Source organism: Delphinus delphis, chromosome 3 (genome assembly GCF_949987515.2).
Source record: "Delphinus delphis chromosome 3, mDelDel1.2, whole genome shotgun sequence".
In the NCBI taxonomy this organism is placed as follows: domain Eukaryota; kingdom Metazoa; phylum Chordata; class Mammalia; order Artiodactyla; family Delphinidae; genus Delphinus; species Delphinus delphis.
In genome coordinates, this window is record NC_082685.1 from 12,028,217 (window position 1) to 12,045,003 (window position 16,787).

The 16,787-nt window shown below is 43.4% G+C and overlaps 1 protein-coding gene across 1 annotated transcript; it reads left to right on the forward strand.

The window, feature by feature from the left end:
• Nucleotides 1–15,148: 15,148 nt before the first annotated feature.
• Nucleotides 15,149–16,087, forward strand: LOC132421818 (olfactory receptor 7A10-like). The gene has a single exon (XM_060006644.1). It carries the CDS (start codon nt 15,152–15,154, stop codon nt 16,085–16,087), a length of 936 nt encoding a protein of 311 aa, XP_059862627.1. The 5' UTR covers nt 15,149–15,151.
• Nucleotides 16,088–16,787: the final 700 nt, after the last annotated feature.

Sequence of the window (16,787 nt, forward strand, 5' to 3'; positions counted from 1 at the left end):
TTCTCTTACTGCTTCTATGATCCACTCCAGGCAGGGCTCTGAAATAAAGAAATACTAACAAGAGAATTCACAAGCTTTCTGTTTCTCCTTTGCACTTAGGACAATTACATCACCATGCATCCAACATGTGTTCCTTTCAGATTCAAGCTGTCTGTGATCCTGGGTCATTGTTTTGCACGCCATGTACAACCTCAAAGCAATATAGTGGGTATTCTTGACCTTCTCCATTCCTAATGTACATTCTCCACATTATGAAACCACATTACCCACCACTTATCAAAAATTCCATCTCCACTGAGGCACCTCACTGGCTTCTCCCCTGAATTAGCACCAACATATAGACCTGACCCATTAAAGTCACTGTCACCTGACTCCCATTCTTCATTTTAACTCCCATCCCTGCTCGGATTGAAGATGATTCCATGTTCTTGGGCATAAACTAGCAAACGTCCATGGCTTCCACATCTCAACCAAACACCTTAAATTTATCATCACCTTGCTCTCTACGAAGGCAAAAAGTCAGACATTCCACTTTCTGAACACAGTAGGTATACTTCCATCTTGTTCACTTTTTTGCCTGTATTGCATCTGCTCTCCTACCTCATAGAAGCTTCCAAGCCATCCATACTTCCACCATATTGCTATTTATAATCCTCATTTCCTTGGCACTACATATGAAATGCCATGGCCCATCCCTTCAATAATATATTTTCTAAAACCTCAAATTCCTCTCTGAGGAATCATAACACCTGCCTTAGATAATTCCAACCATCTGTCTATCCTGCCTGGGTAATTCCTATCCAATAAGTTATACGGGAAGCACCAAAAATTTCAGTCCACATACTCTAAATGAGGCTTCAACACTAAAGGAAAAGCCCAACAGGCAATTTAAACTCCTAGTTATCCAAAGACCTTTCCACAATTCCTCCAAGATTTTGAATCTCATATGGTCTCAACCTTATCTCTTCAATAACAAATGATCTTACATCTTACTTTGCAGAGAAACTCTTAACAATGAAAGAAGGATTCCTCATTTTCTTGCCACTAGTACAAAAGTAGTTCCACAGCATCATGGTTTCTTTCACTTTGCAAACAAGATATGTCTGCCTTCTTATCTAACGTCAATATCTGCTACTTTGCTACGTCATGTTTCCCACCTTTGGCACATTTTGAGCTGGATACTTCTTTGTTATGGGGGTACCATCCTATCACTGTAGGATGCTTAGTAGCATCCGTGGACTCTATCCAGTAGTATCCCCTCTAGTTGTGAAAGGGATATTGCCAAATGCCCCCCAGAGGGCAAAATTTCCCCTTTAAGAACCACTGGTCTAATCCCTTCCTACCTTCTCAGAAAGCCTGCTTTATTAATTATTCCTTTGCTCTTTTCCATCACCATCAACTTCTACTCCACTGTACTCATACTTCTAACATTGAAACATAATCAAAGATGTCCCATCTTACAACGAAGTCCTACTGTATAGCACAGAGAACTGTATTCAATATCCTATGATAAACCCTAATGCAAAAGATTAAAAAAAAAAAGGAATGTTAAAAAAAAATGAAGAGAAAGTGCATGGGCTTGGAGACAGGTATTTTCCTTACTAATTTTTTTTTCCTTTTTCCTTTGTAATTTTTCTAAAGTTTGAGAGTTATCTTAAAATAAGTGATTGCATAGTTTTACATCTTCTAAATATTGCCTTGTATTTTCTAATACATATTGCCTTGCATCTCTTCTTTGTAAATAAATGTTCTTGTTCATCTGAAAAAAATTAAAAATCTCCCCTTTTTTTTTTGCAGTACACGGGTCTCTCACTGCTGTGGCCTCTCCCGTTGCGGAGCACAGGCTCCGGACGCGCAGGCTCAGCGGCCATGGCTCACGGGCCCAGCCGCTCCGCGGCATGTGGGATCTTCCCGGACCGGGGCACGAACCCGTGTCCCCTGCATCGGCAGGCGGACTCTCAACCACTGCGCCACCAGGGAAGCCCAAAATCTCCCATCTTGAAACAAATTCATGCCTTTGGGTCCCCCTTAGCCCTACAGTTACTGCTCAGTCCCTCTTCCTTTTCTCCATCCAGCTTCTGGAAAGACCGGTCTACCCTCTCATTCTCCCCATTTCCTCACCTCCCTTAATTACACTCCAAACTGGTTTCTGTCTCACCACCACCTCACTGACACTGCTCTGCCAAGACTGCCAAGGATTTAAGAGGATTAATCCAGTGAATGCCATCCTGTCTTTGACTTAGTTCGTTCATCAGAAAAATTCTATCACTATTTTCTTCTGTAAATCAGCCTCTGTTCTGGGCTTTTGTTACCATAATCTCCCGGTTGGCATCCGTAAGGCCAGCAGGTCCGGGGAAGGGCCCAGGGAGTCAGACGGATCCCCCGCCAGGGTGGTTAATGCAGCCGGACACACGAACGGCATCCGCCCACGACTTTGCACTCGGCCCTGGTCTTCCCGCTCCCCGAGGGGCGGAACCAACGGCTCTGAGGCTGATGCAACCGCCCGCTCCCCGAGGGGCGGTACCAACGGCTCTGAGGCTGATGCAACCGTCCGCTCCCCGAGGGGCGGAACCAACGGCTCTGAAGCTGATGCAACCGACATCCGACATTGCCGTAACATCCAAAAGATTACCAAAAAAGGGGGTTGCTTCACACAGCAAGCGTCTCCCCTGCGTCCACCCCTATAAATCTTGTTCGCGCCCGCACCCAGGCGCGACTTCTCTGGCCCCTTTCTCTCGGACCGGTGAACCTCGCCCGGGAGCGTTCCCAAATAAAGCTTGTTTAAGCTCTCCTCCGTTTTTGGTGCCGTTCCTTACAGCATCTTATTTCTCTGGCCACTGTCTTTCAGGATCATTGGCCAGCTCCTCTCCCACTGTTGACTGTCCTCAAGGCTCAGTCCTGGCCCTTATCTCTCACCTTATTCTGTGTATTCCACATCTATGCATTCCCTTGAAATTAAATTCCATCTCGGGACTTCCCTGGTGGCGCAGCGGAAGACTCCGCTCCCAATGCAGAGGGCCCGGGTTAGATTCCCTGGTCAGGGAACTAGATCCCACATGCATGCCACAACTAAGAGTTCGTCTGCCACACTAAGGAGCCCAGGTGCCGCAACTAAGACCCGGTGCAACCAAATAAATATTAAAAATAAATAAATTCCATCTCTATGCTCATAACACCCAAATCTCCAGTTTGAGAACTCAAATCTGAGCTTAAGACCCATGTATCCTGCTGCCTTTTCAACTATGGCCATCTAAACGTTTTGCAGGCACCTTGGATGAAGCTTATCAGACTGAACTTATCTCTTCCCCAGAACTTTTCACTTCAAGCATCTGCACTCTCAGTAAGGAGTACTAATGCTCTAGGTATTCAGAGCAGGCAGAAGGCATCACTGGTATCACATCCTTTACCCCACCCCACAGCTGTAATTAATTAAAACTGAAGATTAATTATTTGATAAGCACTTCTCCCCTCCTGTGGGCTGGACTCAACTAAAACCCACAGAATCCTTGACTCCTCTCCCCTCAGCCCACAACAGCCATTGAAATTTTAAAATATGGGCACACTTCCTCCCCCATCCCCCAAAGGCAGCAATCACCTGAAACCTAAAACTATTCCTTTGTAGACTTCACCCTACCCCACAGCAGAAACTGACAGAGACTAATGCAAGCCACACCCTCTCTCCACCCAACTCCAATCATTTCAATGGTGCTCTCTCCAGAGAAAATCTCAACTACTAAATTCTTCCCCGTTCCCTGCCACACATGGATAATTTTTCCTTTGTCATTTTTCTGTCCATTTAAATGTCATTTCCTCAGAATCACCTTTATTGTGAGCCCCATATTTAATATAAAGCCAATCTTATTGTCTGAGTCTCCCTATGTAGCCCTCAGAATTTGTAATTATATATTTAGTTCTTTGCTTACTTATATTTTCTCTTCCACTAGATTGTAACGTCCAAGAGAATGGCCTTTTCTTATTAAAACCCTATACCCAGTCACTAGCACATCACTAGCCACATCGTAAAGTGTACAGCATTCTGGGTGCAGAAATGAATGAGTATGGATTCCACCTTCAATCTATCCCCCCAGATCATCACTTTGTTCTACTTTGTAGCCACCAAGAGTCTAGATGACCATCACTCATTCCTAAATCCTACTACTAACCCTTCATCTTTTCTCCACCAGTCAAGCTTGTCCTCTGTACTCCATCCTCACCCAGCATCCTCACGGTGCAGCTAGCTCTGCTAAACACAAATCTAATGGTTGATGCCCCGGCTCACAATGGCTTCCAACCAGCATTAAATTAAATTAAACCCTGAACTTGCTTTCCAGATTACAAGTCATGTGGCTGAGACTCCTGCAATCTAGTTCACTTTCCTCCTCTCTTGCTGCTTTTCTCAGCCATGTCCTGTCTTGCTCACATCCTGGTACAATCCAGGGATTTTAGCTGCTTCAGGGATTTTACATGTGCAGAGTCCTGCTAAAATGTTCTCCCCATTCCTGGCCCCATCACAGCCTAGCCCACTGCCTGTCTGTATCCTAGTCATTTCTAAGACTGGATTTTGGCTTCAATAAATTTTTTTTCTCCAAGAGGCTTTATGAGCCCTTAGACTGAGTCCTCCATTGACATGCTCTCATTTAAAATAACTCAGGGATTTCTCTGGTGGTCCAATGGTTAACACTCTCTGCTCCCAATGCAGGGGGCATGGATTCCACCCCTGGTCAGGGAACTACGATCCCACATGCCATGGGCAGGGCCAAACAATAATTTAAAAAATAAAATAACTCAAAACCAGCTATCATTTACAAGTAGGCTTGATGGTTGGACTGTAAACTCCAGGGGACCTAATCCTTATAAATTTTATTTGCCATTGTACCCGTGGGCCTGAGCAAACAGGAACAGGCTCGATGTAGGCATGTAATAAATATTTGTGGACCACTGACAGGAGACAAAAACTCACCCGGGGAATTTTTCAGTGTGCACACACTAAATGATAAGAATAGGGGACTTCCCTGGTGGCGCAGTGGTTAAGAGTCCGCCTGCCAATGCAGGGGACACAGGTTCAAGCACTGGTCCAGGAAGATCCCACGTGCGGCAGAGCAACTAAGCCCGTGCGCCACAACTACTGAGCCTGTGCTCTAGAGAGCCCATGAGCCACAACTACTGAAGCCTGTGCACTTACAGCCCGGCTCTGCAAAAAGAGAAGCCACCACAATGAGAAGCCCGCACACTGCCACGAAGACCCAACGCAGCCAAAATAATAATAATAAATAAATAATAAATTTTTTAAAATAAATAATAAATGATAATCACTAAAATATATGTAATACGTGATAAAAACAAGAAGCTTGGGCTTCCCTGGTGACGCAGTGGTTGAGAGTCCGCCTGCCGATGCAGGGGACACGGGCTCGTGCCCCGGTCCGGGAAGATCCCACATGCCGCGGAGCGGCTGGGCCCGTGAGCCATGGCTACTGAGCCTGCGCGTCCGGAGACTGCTCCACAACGGAAGAGGCCACAACAGTAAGAGGCCCGCGTACCGCAAAAAAACAAAACAAAACAAAAAAACCAAGAAGCTTGTTAGTGAGCTTTTAAAATAATGTGAATTCTATTTAAGTAAAGGAAGCATCAAATTCTGTACGAGAATACTCTTTTATAACCAAATTACTTGCACTTAAAAGTTGATGACTAATTTGCTTTTATTATGTTTTATATGCTTTGGGGAAAAACAAATATTTAATTAACACAGCACGAGGTAAAACTCATTCCATACAAAGTCAATTGAACTCTCATTTCAGGTAGTACCTTAATGAAATTTGCATCACTTTTTAAAGAATGTCTTGACTTTCAAGCGTTGGGGGTTGTCAGGTTAGCTGAGCTCGCTTGAAAAGAACAAAGCTGACCTTAATAGTAGAACTCATAATTAAAAGGTAATAAATTGTCCATCCTGACATCCTGTGAACAAAGCCTTTGTGGATGAAAAACTGCAGTCTGCCTCTACAAGGATGAAGTAACTAGCCACTGCAGTGGCTGACCTTCAATACACCCTGAAAGGAGTTCGGGGCAGAGCTGGGGAATGAGCGCTCTGTGCTCTGGGAAAAACAGGCAGAACAGGTCTTCAGATAGTTAGATATTCTTCAGGAGAAGATTTTATGAGACCAATTCCTTGCATCTTCTTATATCTAGAAAAGGACTAAAATCATTGACAGAGACATCTGTTCCTCATGACTAGTAGCAACCCTCTGCCAACCTGTGTGCTTCATTGCACGTGTCCCCCTTCACCCAAATCACATGTATACTGACCTCCCCCTTACCTTTATGGGACCAGTTCCTCTGAGCTATCTGAGAGGCTGTCTCCTAGGCTACAGTCCTCATTTTACCCCAAATAAAACCTAACTCACAACTCGCACGTTGTGCACTTTTTTCAGTCGACGCTTACCCAACATAAATAACTGAAAAATTTCATTTCACAAGATACCTCAATCTCAAATGCACCCGGATGCCCACAGTCAAGAGAAAATGTTCTGCAGGGTAAAAATTATCTTACAACGTGAAGGGCAGTGGGGAGCCCCTGCCACAAACTCTTATTCGTTACTCACCGAAAGACACAGAAATCCACAGTCAGCGAGGTAAGAGCTTGGACCAGGCTGATGTCCACATACTTCTCAGCTACAGCAAGCTTTCTGTCTGGAGAAATGCACAAGGTCACTGACTTTTATCTATGATAACTATGACAACTGAAAGGACTAAAGGCTTAAAAGACACACCCTATTCTCCCTGACTAGATTTACACAGTCATCTAGCCCAAACAGTAACAGGCTCAGTGTTACTGATTTATATAGGATTATTGTTAAACCAAAGAATACACACGCTGTTTACACTAGTTCCTTTTAATTGTACAAGTAAAGATACAAGTTCAGTCGTCCCTCAGTATCTGCGGAGGATTGGTTCCAGGACCACCGCCCCACGCATACCAAAAGCCAAAGATGTTCAAGTCCCTTATGTAACATGGTGTAGTATTACACTCTGCCCTCCCATTCAGCGGGTCCCGCATCTGCGGATTCAGCCAATCGCGGATCTACCGACCCCCAGGGTCGACTGTATTCAGTGGTATCAATAGAGTGGTTCGCTGCCTACGGAAGTCTAAATTGTTGCGTATTTTTACAGGGTAATTATTCATTCATTGAATTGATGTTTATTGAGTACTTACTGTATACCATGCACTATTCTAAGTACCAGGAATGTAAAATAAACAACACAACATATACACAGAAAAATCAAATAAGGAAGAAAGCAAATGACGGGACTTCCCTGGTGGTCCACTGGCTAAGACTCCGCGCTTCCAATGCAGGGAGCCCAGGTTGCATCCCTGGTCAGGAAACTAGATCCCACATGCCGCGAGGAAGATCCCGCACGTGGCAACGAAGATCTGGCGCAGCCAAATAAATAAATACTAAAAACAAAAAAGAGGGCTTCCCTGGTGGCGCAGTGGTTGAGAGTCCGCCTGCCGATGCAGGGGACACGGGTTCGTGCCCCGGTCCGGGAAGATCCCACATGCCGCAGAGCGGCTGGGCCCGTGAGCCATGGCCGCTGGGCCTGCGCGTCCGGAGCCTGTGCTCTGCAACGGGAGAGGCCACAGCGGTGAGAGGCCCGCGTACCGCAAAAATAATAATAATAATAATAAAAGAAAAGAAGAGCCAGGGCTTCCCTGGTGGCGCATGGTTGAGAGTCCGCCTGCCGATGCAGGGGACACGGGTTCGTGCCCCGGTCCGGGAAGATCCCACATGCCGCGGAGCGGCTGGGTCCGTGAGCCATGGCCGCTGAGCCTGTTGGGCATCTTGATCATCCCAGACTGTGAGCTTTGGTACAAGAGGCAGGAGAGAGGAAAGGCCACATGCTTACCCCGGCTCAGGGGATTAGCAAGCCAGTAGTTTCCTTCCGTCTGCTGCAGGATTGGAGTGAAGATAGAACACTTTCGCTAATGAGGAGCTTTGGAGACAAGGCCCCTAGGGCCAGAGAAAAACTGTAAATATACTGAGTGTCCCCTATCAACACAATCTCACACCAACCAACCAGAAAGCTTTGCTACCTTGTTGCTTCTTAGAGAATGTGTATTGTCCAGAAACGGCACACATGACTGTCTCCTTGAAATTCTCAAGCATCCGTTTATCTTCAACATCTACATCCTGGGGAGAAACTCAGCCCCTGTGGTCTCCTGTGGGGCCATCCTGGAGACACAGAAATCCTTGTAAGTTCTAGAGGAAAGGGGGCAACATTATTATTGTTATCATTATTTTTCCTATTTGGAGGTAGTCCTAGGTTAATTAAGTAGGAAGTCTAAACCAATTGTTCTCACAATGTGTCCCTAGACCAGCAGCCAGGGCTGGGTTCATGGGTGTGCAACCAGGAGAGCCACAGAGGACCCCACTCTTGGTTGAATGCTCTGCTATCACTGTCTTGACATTTTTTCAACATGGGGTCCCACATTTTCATTTTGCACTGGGACCCAAAAAATTATGCAGCAGGTTCTACCAGTCATATCAGCATTACCTGGGGAGTTCTCTGAAATGCAATTTCTCAGACTTCATCTAGACATGCTGAAACTCTGGGGTGGTGCCCAGCAACCTGTGTTTTAAGAAACCCTTTAGGTGACTCTGACACCTGGTCAAGAGTGAGAATCACTGTCTAACTGCCCTCCCGATTTTTCTGGCCTATTTCCAAGTCCCCTGGCACTAGATTTGCAATTGCTTGTGGCTCTCCTGACCCCTTTCTCTCACCTTAAAATTGCATGGGCCAATTCACTACTCAAAGGAATCAATACTTCTCAAAATTTTCTGAGAATTCCAGGCTGCTCCAATGCATCCCTTTATGTCCCGGGAAGGGAAGGAGGAGAACTGTGCTGTTGAATCCTCACACTGCTGGTTTTGGATCCAACCCTTTAAGGAAGACACTGAGATTCAAGGAAAGGGGGTCAGTCTCCCCAGACAACTTGCTCCTTGCTGTGATTAAGGATCCTCATGGAATTTTCAAGATGGTCCTCCTTCTTCACAACTCATAAGTGTTGTCCCTGGATGTTCTCTCTCTTCTGCCTCTTCCTCTTCCTCCTTTACATTCCTGTCCTTTCCGCCCTAAACCCTCCAACACACGCCGCTCAAAGGGAGGAATCAGGTCGCGATCTCCTCAAGTCCTGGTAATCGTAATATAAATAATATGAATAATTGCAGCAACAGGGATGGACCTAGAGATTATCATAATAAGTCAAGTAAGTCAGACAGAGAAAGATAAATACCATATGATATGACTCATATGTGGAATCTATTTTTTAAAAAAATGATATAAATAAATTTATTTACAAAACAGAAACAGACTCACAGATTTCAAAAACAAACCTATGGTTACCAAAGGGGAAACGTGGTGGGGAGGGATAAATTAGGAGCTTGAGATTAACATACACACAGTACTATATATAAAATAGGTAAACAACAAGGACCTACTGTATGGCACAGGGAACTCTACTCAATATTAGGTAATAACCTATATGGGTAAAGAATCTGAAAAAGAATGAATATACGTATATGTATAATTGAATCATTTTGCTGTACACCTGAAACTAAAACAACATTGTAAATCAACTATACTCCAATAAAATTTAAAAATAATAAGGATATGAACAATGAACGTGTTGGGGAGGGGAAATATCCCCTCCTCCTTCTTGAGTTCTTCTGGGCGATCTAATAATTAAATTGACACAAGACAGATTAAAAGGAGAAACAAAAATTAAGTCATACATACAGAAGTCTCATAGAAATAGGATCTAAGAAGTGACCAAGGCAGGCAGCTTTTATACTTTTTAGACAAAAGAACAATAAATTTGTGAGGAGTTGACCATACAAAGAAAAATAGGCTTGGATGGCTAATTAATGAAGAAGTAACAAGATCTGTTTATATAGCCTTCTTGGCCCTGGGCTCCCTATCTCTGGTGATAAGGATTTTTCCATCCTCCTGGTACAGGGAGGGTACCTTTTCACAGGGGAGATTTATTTTCTGCTTTCAAGGAGACAGAGGGGAGGGTCAAAGTGTCCCTCTTGCATTGGACATTTTTGTGAAGTTTTTTTTTTTTTTTGGCTGAGCTGTGTGGCTTGCAGGATCTTAGTTCCCTGACCAGGGATTGAACCCAGGCCCCCTGCATTGGGAGCGTAGACTCTTAACCACTGGACCACCAGGGAAGTCCCTAAAGTAACTTTAATTCAAAATAATCATTATGACACTTTGGCATATTTGGGGGTGGCCTGGTCTGAGTCCCAATAAATGCATACTCTGCTGTGGGCTTTATTTTTTTCCTTTTCACATGTACTCCTGAAATGTAAGGTACTCCTACATTCTCACTCCCATTATCCAGATGGGAAACAAAAGCTCAACATGTTCAAGGATTTTCCTCCTTGGCTTTATACAGAATTTGAATCCAGATGTGGCTGATTCCACACCACGCTTTAGGAATTTCTACAGCAGTAATTCTTGAAGTGTGACCCCCTGACCAGCAGTATCAGCATCAACAGCACCTGGGGACTTGTTAGAAATGCAAATTCTTGGACTCCACCCCAGACCTAGTCAATCAGAAACTCTAGGGTAGGACCCAGAGATCTGTTTAACAAACACTTTGGGTGATTCTGATGCACACTAAAGTCTAAAAACCATAGTGCCATCGTAAGTACTATCTTCCTTGAGAATAACCAACTTATCAGTGTCCTTATTTTGTCCCCTGGTAGGTGGAGCATGGAGGCTGGGTGTTGAAAGCTCTGTAATTCTCATTATCCTTTTAGCTTCTGATCCCTGGGGACTCATTATGGATGGCTCCTTCCCCCTCATTCCTAAGAACAATTGGTAGACACTTGGAGAACCGCCTAGTCAGTCCTTTCTTGCCTCTTTGGAAAGGTCCAAAGATCCTGAAGTAGACTGAGGGGACAGAGTTGGTAAGGATCTAAGTCTGTCTCCTGCCGTGGATTCTTCCAGGAGACAGCACTCACCCAGTTACTTCTAAGCCGGACTTGGATGTGATCCTACCAAGAACAGGAGGAGGTAAGATCTGAGTCTCCATGAATGGTGTTAAGTATTCCCTGATCTGCAGGATTCTCTGGCTGAGGGAGAAGCATAAAACAGAAGCGAGGGTGGGGTTTTGTTCCCTAAGAACATCTATGAAGTTCGAGAAATGAGGGGCAACTGATTTCTCGCAGCACAGTGGGCCGGAGCATGAGTAAAGCAAACCAGAAAGAGTTCCTTCGGGATTTTTTATTAATTCATTTACTTTTTTAACCATGACAAAATATATCAAATAAAATGTACCCTTTAAGCTATTTTAAGTATGCAGTTCAGTAGCATTAAGTTCAATCCCATTGTTGTGCAACCATCACCACCATCCATCCCCAGAACAATTTTCATGTTGCAAAACTGAAACTCTGTCCTCATGAAACGCTACCCCTCCCCATTCTGCCATCCCCCCAGCCCCTGGCAACCACCCTTCTGCCTTCTACTCTCTGTATGAATTTGACTACTCTAAGTACTTCATATAAGTGGACTCTTACCGCATTTTTCTTTTGTGACTGGTTTTTTTCACTTAGCATTATGTCCTCAAGGTTCATCCATGTTGTAGCATGTGTCAGAATGCCCTTCCTTTTTAAGGCTGAATAATATTTAATATTCCACTGTATGTATATTCCACATTTTGCTTATTCATTCATCTGTCACTGGAGACATGGGCTGCTTCCACCTTTCAGTTATTGTAAATAATGCTGCTAAGAACATGGGTGTATAAATAGCTCTTGGAGATCCTACTATCAGATCTTTTGGATGCAGACCCAGAAGTGGAATTGCTGGATCATATGGTAATTCTATTTTTAATTTTTTGAGAAGGTCTTCAACATTTTCTTTAAGAAAAACAGAAAACAACAAGGTCCTACTGTATAGCACAGAGAACTATATTCAATATCCTATGATAAACCATAATGGAAAAGAATATGAAAAAGAGTATATATATATATTATATATATAATATATAACATATATATTATATATATTATATATAACGGTGACTTTGCTGTTCAGCAGACATTGGCACAACATTGTAAATCAACTATACTTCAATAAAAAATTAAATTAAATTAAAAAACATAAATAATCAATAACAGAAAGGAAACCTAAATACACTGAAAAAATATGAAAAGGATTATGCCAATATGTGTGTTATGGTCTAAAAGTTTGTGTACCCCCAGAATATATGTGCGGAAATCCTAACCCCCACATATGATGGTATTATGAAGTGGGGCCTTTGGGAGGTGCTTAAGTCATGAAGGTAGAGCCCTCATGAATGGGATTAGTGTCTTATAAAAGAGATCCCTCACCCCTTCTGCCAGGTAAGGATGTAAGAAGTCTCTAGCCTCCAGGCCGAACCTCTCTCCATCACTCAACATGCTGGCACCCTGATCTCAGACTTTCATTCCAGCCTCCAGAATTATGAGAAATAAACTCCTATTGTTTATAAGCTAAAAAAAAAAAAAAGAACGAAAAAGAAAAACAGAAAAATTACAAAATCTCTTTCTTGCCTTTTTAAACTTTCCAAATATTGAAATTTCATTCATGTTTCTGGAATTGTGACAGTTAAACAGATCAGTCTGTGCATCAGAAAATTAAGCGGAAGAGGAGCATCCTTAAGTAAGCTCAATATTTTCTCTTCCATAAAGACTAATATAACAATAACTATTCTGTTATTAATAAAAAACAATAATGGCAATGAGAGCCAATATTTCTGGAGTATTCCCTATGTCCCTAGTACTCAGAACGTTTCCTATCTAATGCATATGTCTTATTAATTTGAAGGACACAAATGTCCTTTGAACTTTGTTCAACTTCTTTTCCTTTGTGACTAGACACCTGACCTTCCTCCTTTGCTTCATAAACCATTGCCTGGGTTCTGATCCTGTCAAGGGGTCTGGATGTTAGCATTGGCTAGTTCATGAGTTCCCTCCCACATGCCAGCCAGTGTGAAGGCAGAGCTTAAAAATGCTCACTTGTTTCCTTTGCTCTCTCAAGACTCTATGCATTCCATCCTCCCTTCACTTCTGTTACAAATATGTGTCCTTCCAAAGCTCGTATTCTGAGATGAATAATTTGCTTTTGATTAGAGCAGGAAATGACACATCTTCATCAGTTATGTGTCCTGCTGGTATTTGCACACCAGCTCCTAGAATTATTCACTCTTGAAGCTTTCTCAATGAAACCACATGGAGTGTCAGTTTTACAAGGTAAATTCATTGCTGAGAGTACCTTGCCCCATGTGTAATTATTACAGGGCCCAGATGTTGGAAGAACTTGAATGCCAAAGTGAAGACTTGGGGGTTTATTGGGTAGAATGCCATTGAAGTGTTCCAGAAGGATGTGCTGGACCTTCCCTGGCACGCTTGGGAAGAAGATTGCTCTGCAAAAATGCACAGGGTTAAATGCATTCAAGAGTACTTGGAGGGGCTTCCCTGGTGGCGCAGTGGTTAAGAATCCGCCTGCCAATGCAGGTAACACGAGTTCGAGCCCTGGTCCAGAAAGTTACCACACGCCACGGAGCAACTAAGCCCATGCACCACAGCTACTGAGACTGAGCTCTAGAGCTCACGAGCCACAACTACTGAGCCCACGTGCCACAACTACTGAAGCCCGTGCGCCTAGAGCCCGTGCTCCGCAATGAGAAGTCACTGCAATGAGAAGCTCGCGCCCCGCAACGAAGAGTAGCCGCCACTCGCCGCAGCTAGAGAAAGGCTGCAAGCAGAAACGAAGACCCAACGCAGTCAAAAATAAATAAATAAATTTTTAAAAGAAAGAGTACTTGGAGGGTAGGGGATAATTACAAAGCCATTGCCATATAGACATGTCCAAAAAGGTAGCTACCAAGGAACAACTAGTTGAAATATGCTATAAAATGACTCTTTCTGAGTTTCTAGACTTGCAGGATCTCAGTTCCCTGACCAGGGACTGAACCTGGGGCCACGGCAGTGAAAGCTCCGAGTCCTAACTACTGGACTGCCAGGGAACTCCCTAAATCAGTTTTTCAGAAAAAGCATTAGCTATTCTTGTTTTAAGGGCCAGACAGGAGGAATTTCCCCTACAGGTATGACACTTCCACAATAGACAAGATGTAGAATCATTTAACCTTTTCTTATAAATGTCCCTCACTGTAGGCTGATGGCAAATGACAGATTGCAGCAAAACAATTCTTTCTATATAGACAGGTTCCAATAGAGTGGTTTGATCCAATTTGTAAAAAGTAGAATATTTAAAGGAATGGATTAATGATATTATTTCTCACATTGAGACAGTAAAGAATTTGAGCTTGTAATTTCCAGCAATACCTGAGATTTGCCATTCTGAGCAGACTCAGTATAAAGTTAACTACAGAGTTAAAATTCTCTGAGAAAGTGCAGTCATCCAACCAGGTTTGACCCTATGTGAAGAAACGATGAGAATTTAATCACAGATTTTATTTATTTATTTAATAAATTTATTTTATTTATTTATTTTTGGCTGTGTTGGGTCTTCACTGCTGTGCATGGGATTTCTCTAGTTGCAGTGAGCGGGGGCTACTCTTTCTTGCAGTGCACAGGCTTCTCATTGCAGTGGCTTCTCTTGTTGCAGAACACAGGCTCTAGGTGCACGGGCTTCAGTAGTTGTGGCTTGCAGGCCCATTAGTTGTGGCTCTCAGGCTCTAGAGCACAGGCTCAGTAGTTGTGGCACACAGGCTTAGTCACTCCAGGGCATGTGGGATCTTCACGGACCAGGGCTTGAACCCGTGTTCCCTGCGTTGGCAGGCGATTCCTAACCACTGCACCACCAGGGAAGCCCTAATCATAGATTTTAAAATGCCATGCAGGCATGATAGTTCTTAAAAGAATAAAATATTTTAATTTTTAATAAAATGTTTTAATTTTTAAATTTTAGTATTAGAACAAAATGTATGGTACTTAGAAGTCATTAAAAAATTACTTGGTGAAGGAAGAAATGAGTAGAGCAACCAGAAGGGAATAATTGTTTAAATGACTTCTCTCAAACAAGTGACGTCTGTGTGTCTGTTTCATGGTAATTCATGTCTCTATTTTCCAGTAGACTCATCAACAACATGGAATCAGAAAACCAGACTGGTGTCTCAGAATTCCTCCTCCTGGGCCTCTCAGAGGATCCAGAACTGCAGCCCCTTCTCTTTGGGCTCTTCCTGTCCATGAACCTGATCACTGTGCTGGGGAATCTGCTCACCATCCTGGCCATCAGCTCAGACTCCCACCTCCACACCCCCATGCACTTCTTCCTCTCCCACCTGTCCTTTGTTGACATCTGTTTCACCTCCACTATAGTCCCCAAGATGTTGGTGAACATCCAGACAGGGAACAAAGTCATCACCGATGCAGGCTGCCTCATTCAGGTGTATTTTTTCATGGTTTTCATATGTATGGACAATTTGCTCCTGACCATAATGGCTTATGACCGCTACATGGCCATCTGCCACCCTCTGTATTATGCAGTCATCATGAACCCCCGTCTCTGTGGTCTGATGATTCTTTGCTCCTTGTTCATTAGCGTTATGAACACCTTGCTCCACAGTCTGATGGTGTTGCATCTGTCCTGCACAGACTTGAAAATCCCCCACTTCTTCTATGAACTTGCTCAGATCCTCAGACTCGCCTGTTCTGATACTCTTATCAATGACATCCTGATGCATCTAGTGACTAGCCTGTTAGGTGTCGGTCCCCTCTCAGGGATAATTTTCTCTTACACTCGCATTGTCTTGTCCATCCTGAGGATCCCATCAATTGGTGGGAAGTATAAAGCTTTTTCCACCTTTGGGTCTCACCTGTCTGTCGTTTTCTTATTCTGTAGGACCTGTGTTGGAGTTTACCTTAGTTCTGCAGCTACTCTCTCCCCCAGGAGGAGGGCAGTGGCCTCAGTGATGAATACTGTGGTCAGCCCTATGGTGAACCCCTCCATCTACAGCCTGAGGAACAGAGCCATAAAGGGAGACTTGAGGACGCTGATCTCTGGAACATTTTCTTTTTCATGATTCTGTCATCTGCCTTGGGTGTGGGCTTCTAGAAAGAGTCAAAGGGAATGAAATACTGGGTATGCCAGAATTCCCGACTCTTCCATAATTCAGTTCTCCTCGCAAAGTGATTAATCATGGGTTTTCAAATCAGATATCTTTGTATTAAATCCTTCTATCCTGGGAATTCCCCGGAGGTCCAGTGGTTAGGACTCTGAGCTTCCACTGCAGGGAACACGGGTTCAATCCCTGGTCGGGGAACTAAGATCCCACAGGCTGCAATGCAGCAGCAGCAGCAGCAAAAAAAAAAATCCTTCTATCCTGTGTTTCACTACCTGTCATTTATCAGCTAACTTAACTCTCTGAGTTCAGTTGACATCTATAAATTGGCAAAATATTACATATTTAATAGTGATATAGGGAATATATCTCATATATGGGAATATATGAGATAGTTTAATATATGTGTACAGAAATTTGTCTATATTAAGCACTAGTAAAATCAAATGTGTAATTATCCGGTGTTAACCAAAGTCAATTAATCTCAATAAAGCTGGAGGAAAAAATTATTATCAGATGTGCAGGCCATGTGTTTGTAAACTTGTAGTGAACACTCATTTGCTTTCACATTATACTTAGATAAACCAGTTCTCGTTTCATCTCTCCCTTTTGAGTCATCCTCATTTTCCTCATTTCTGCTGCAATCTATGCAGAGAAATTG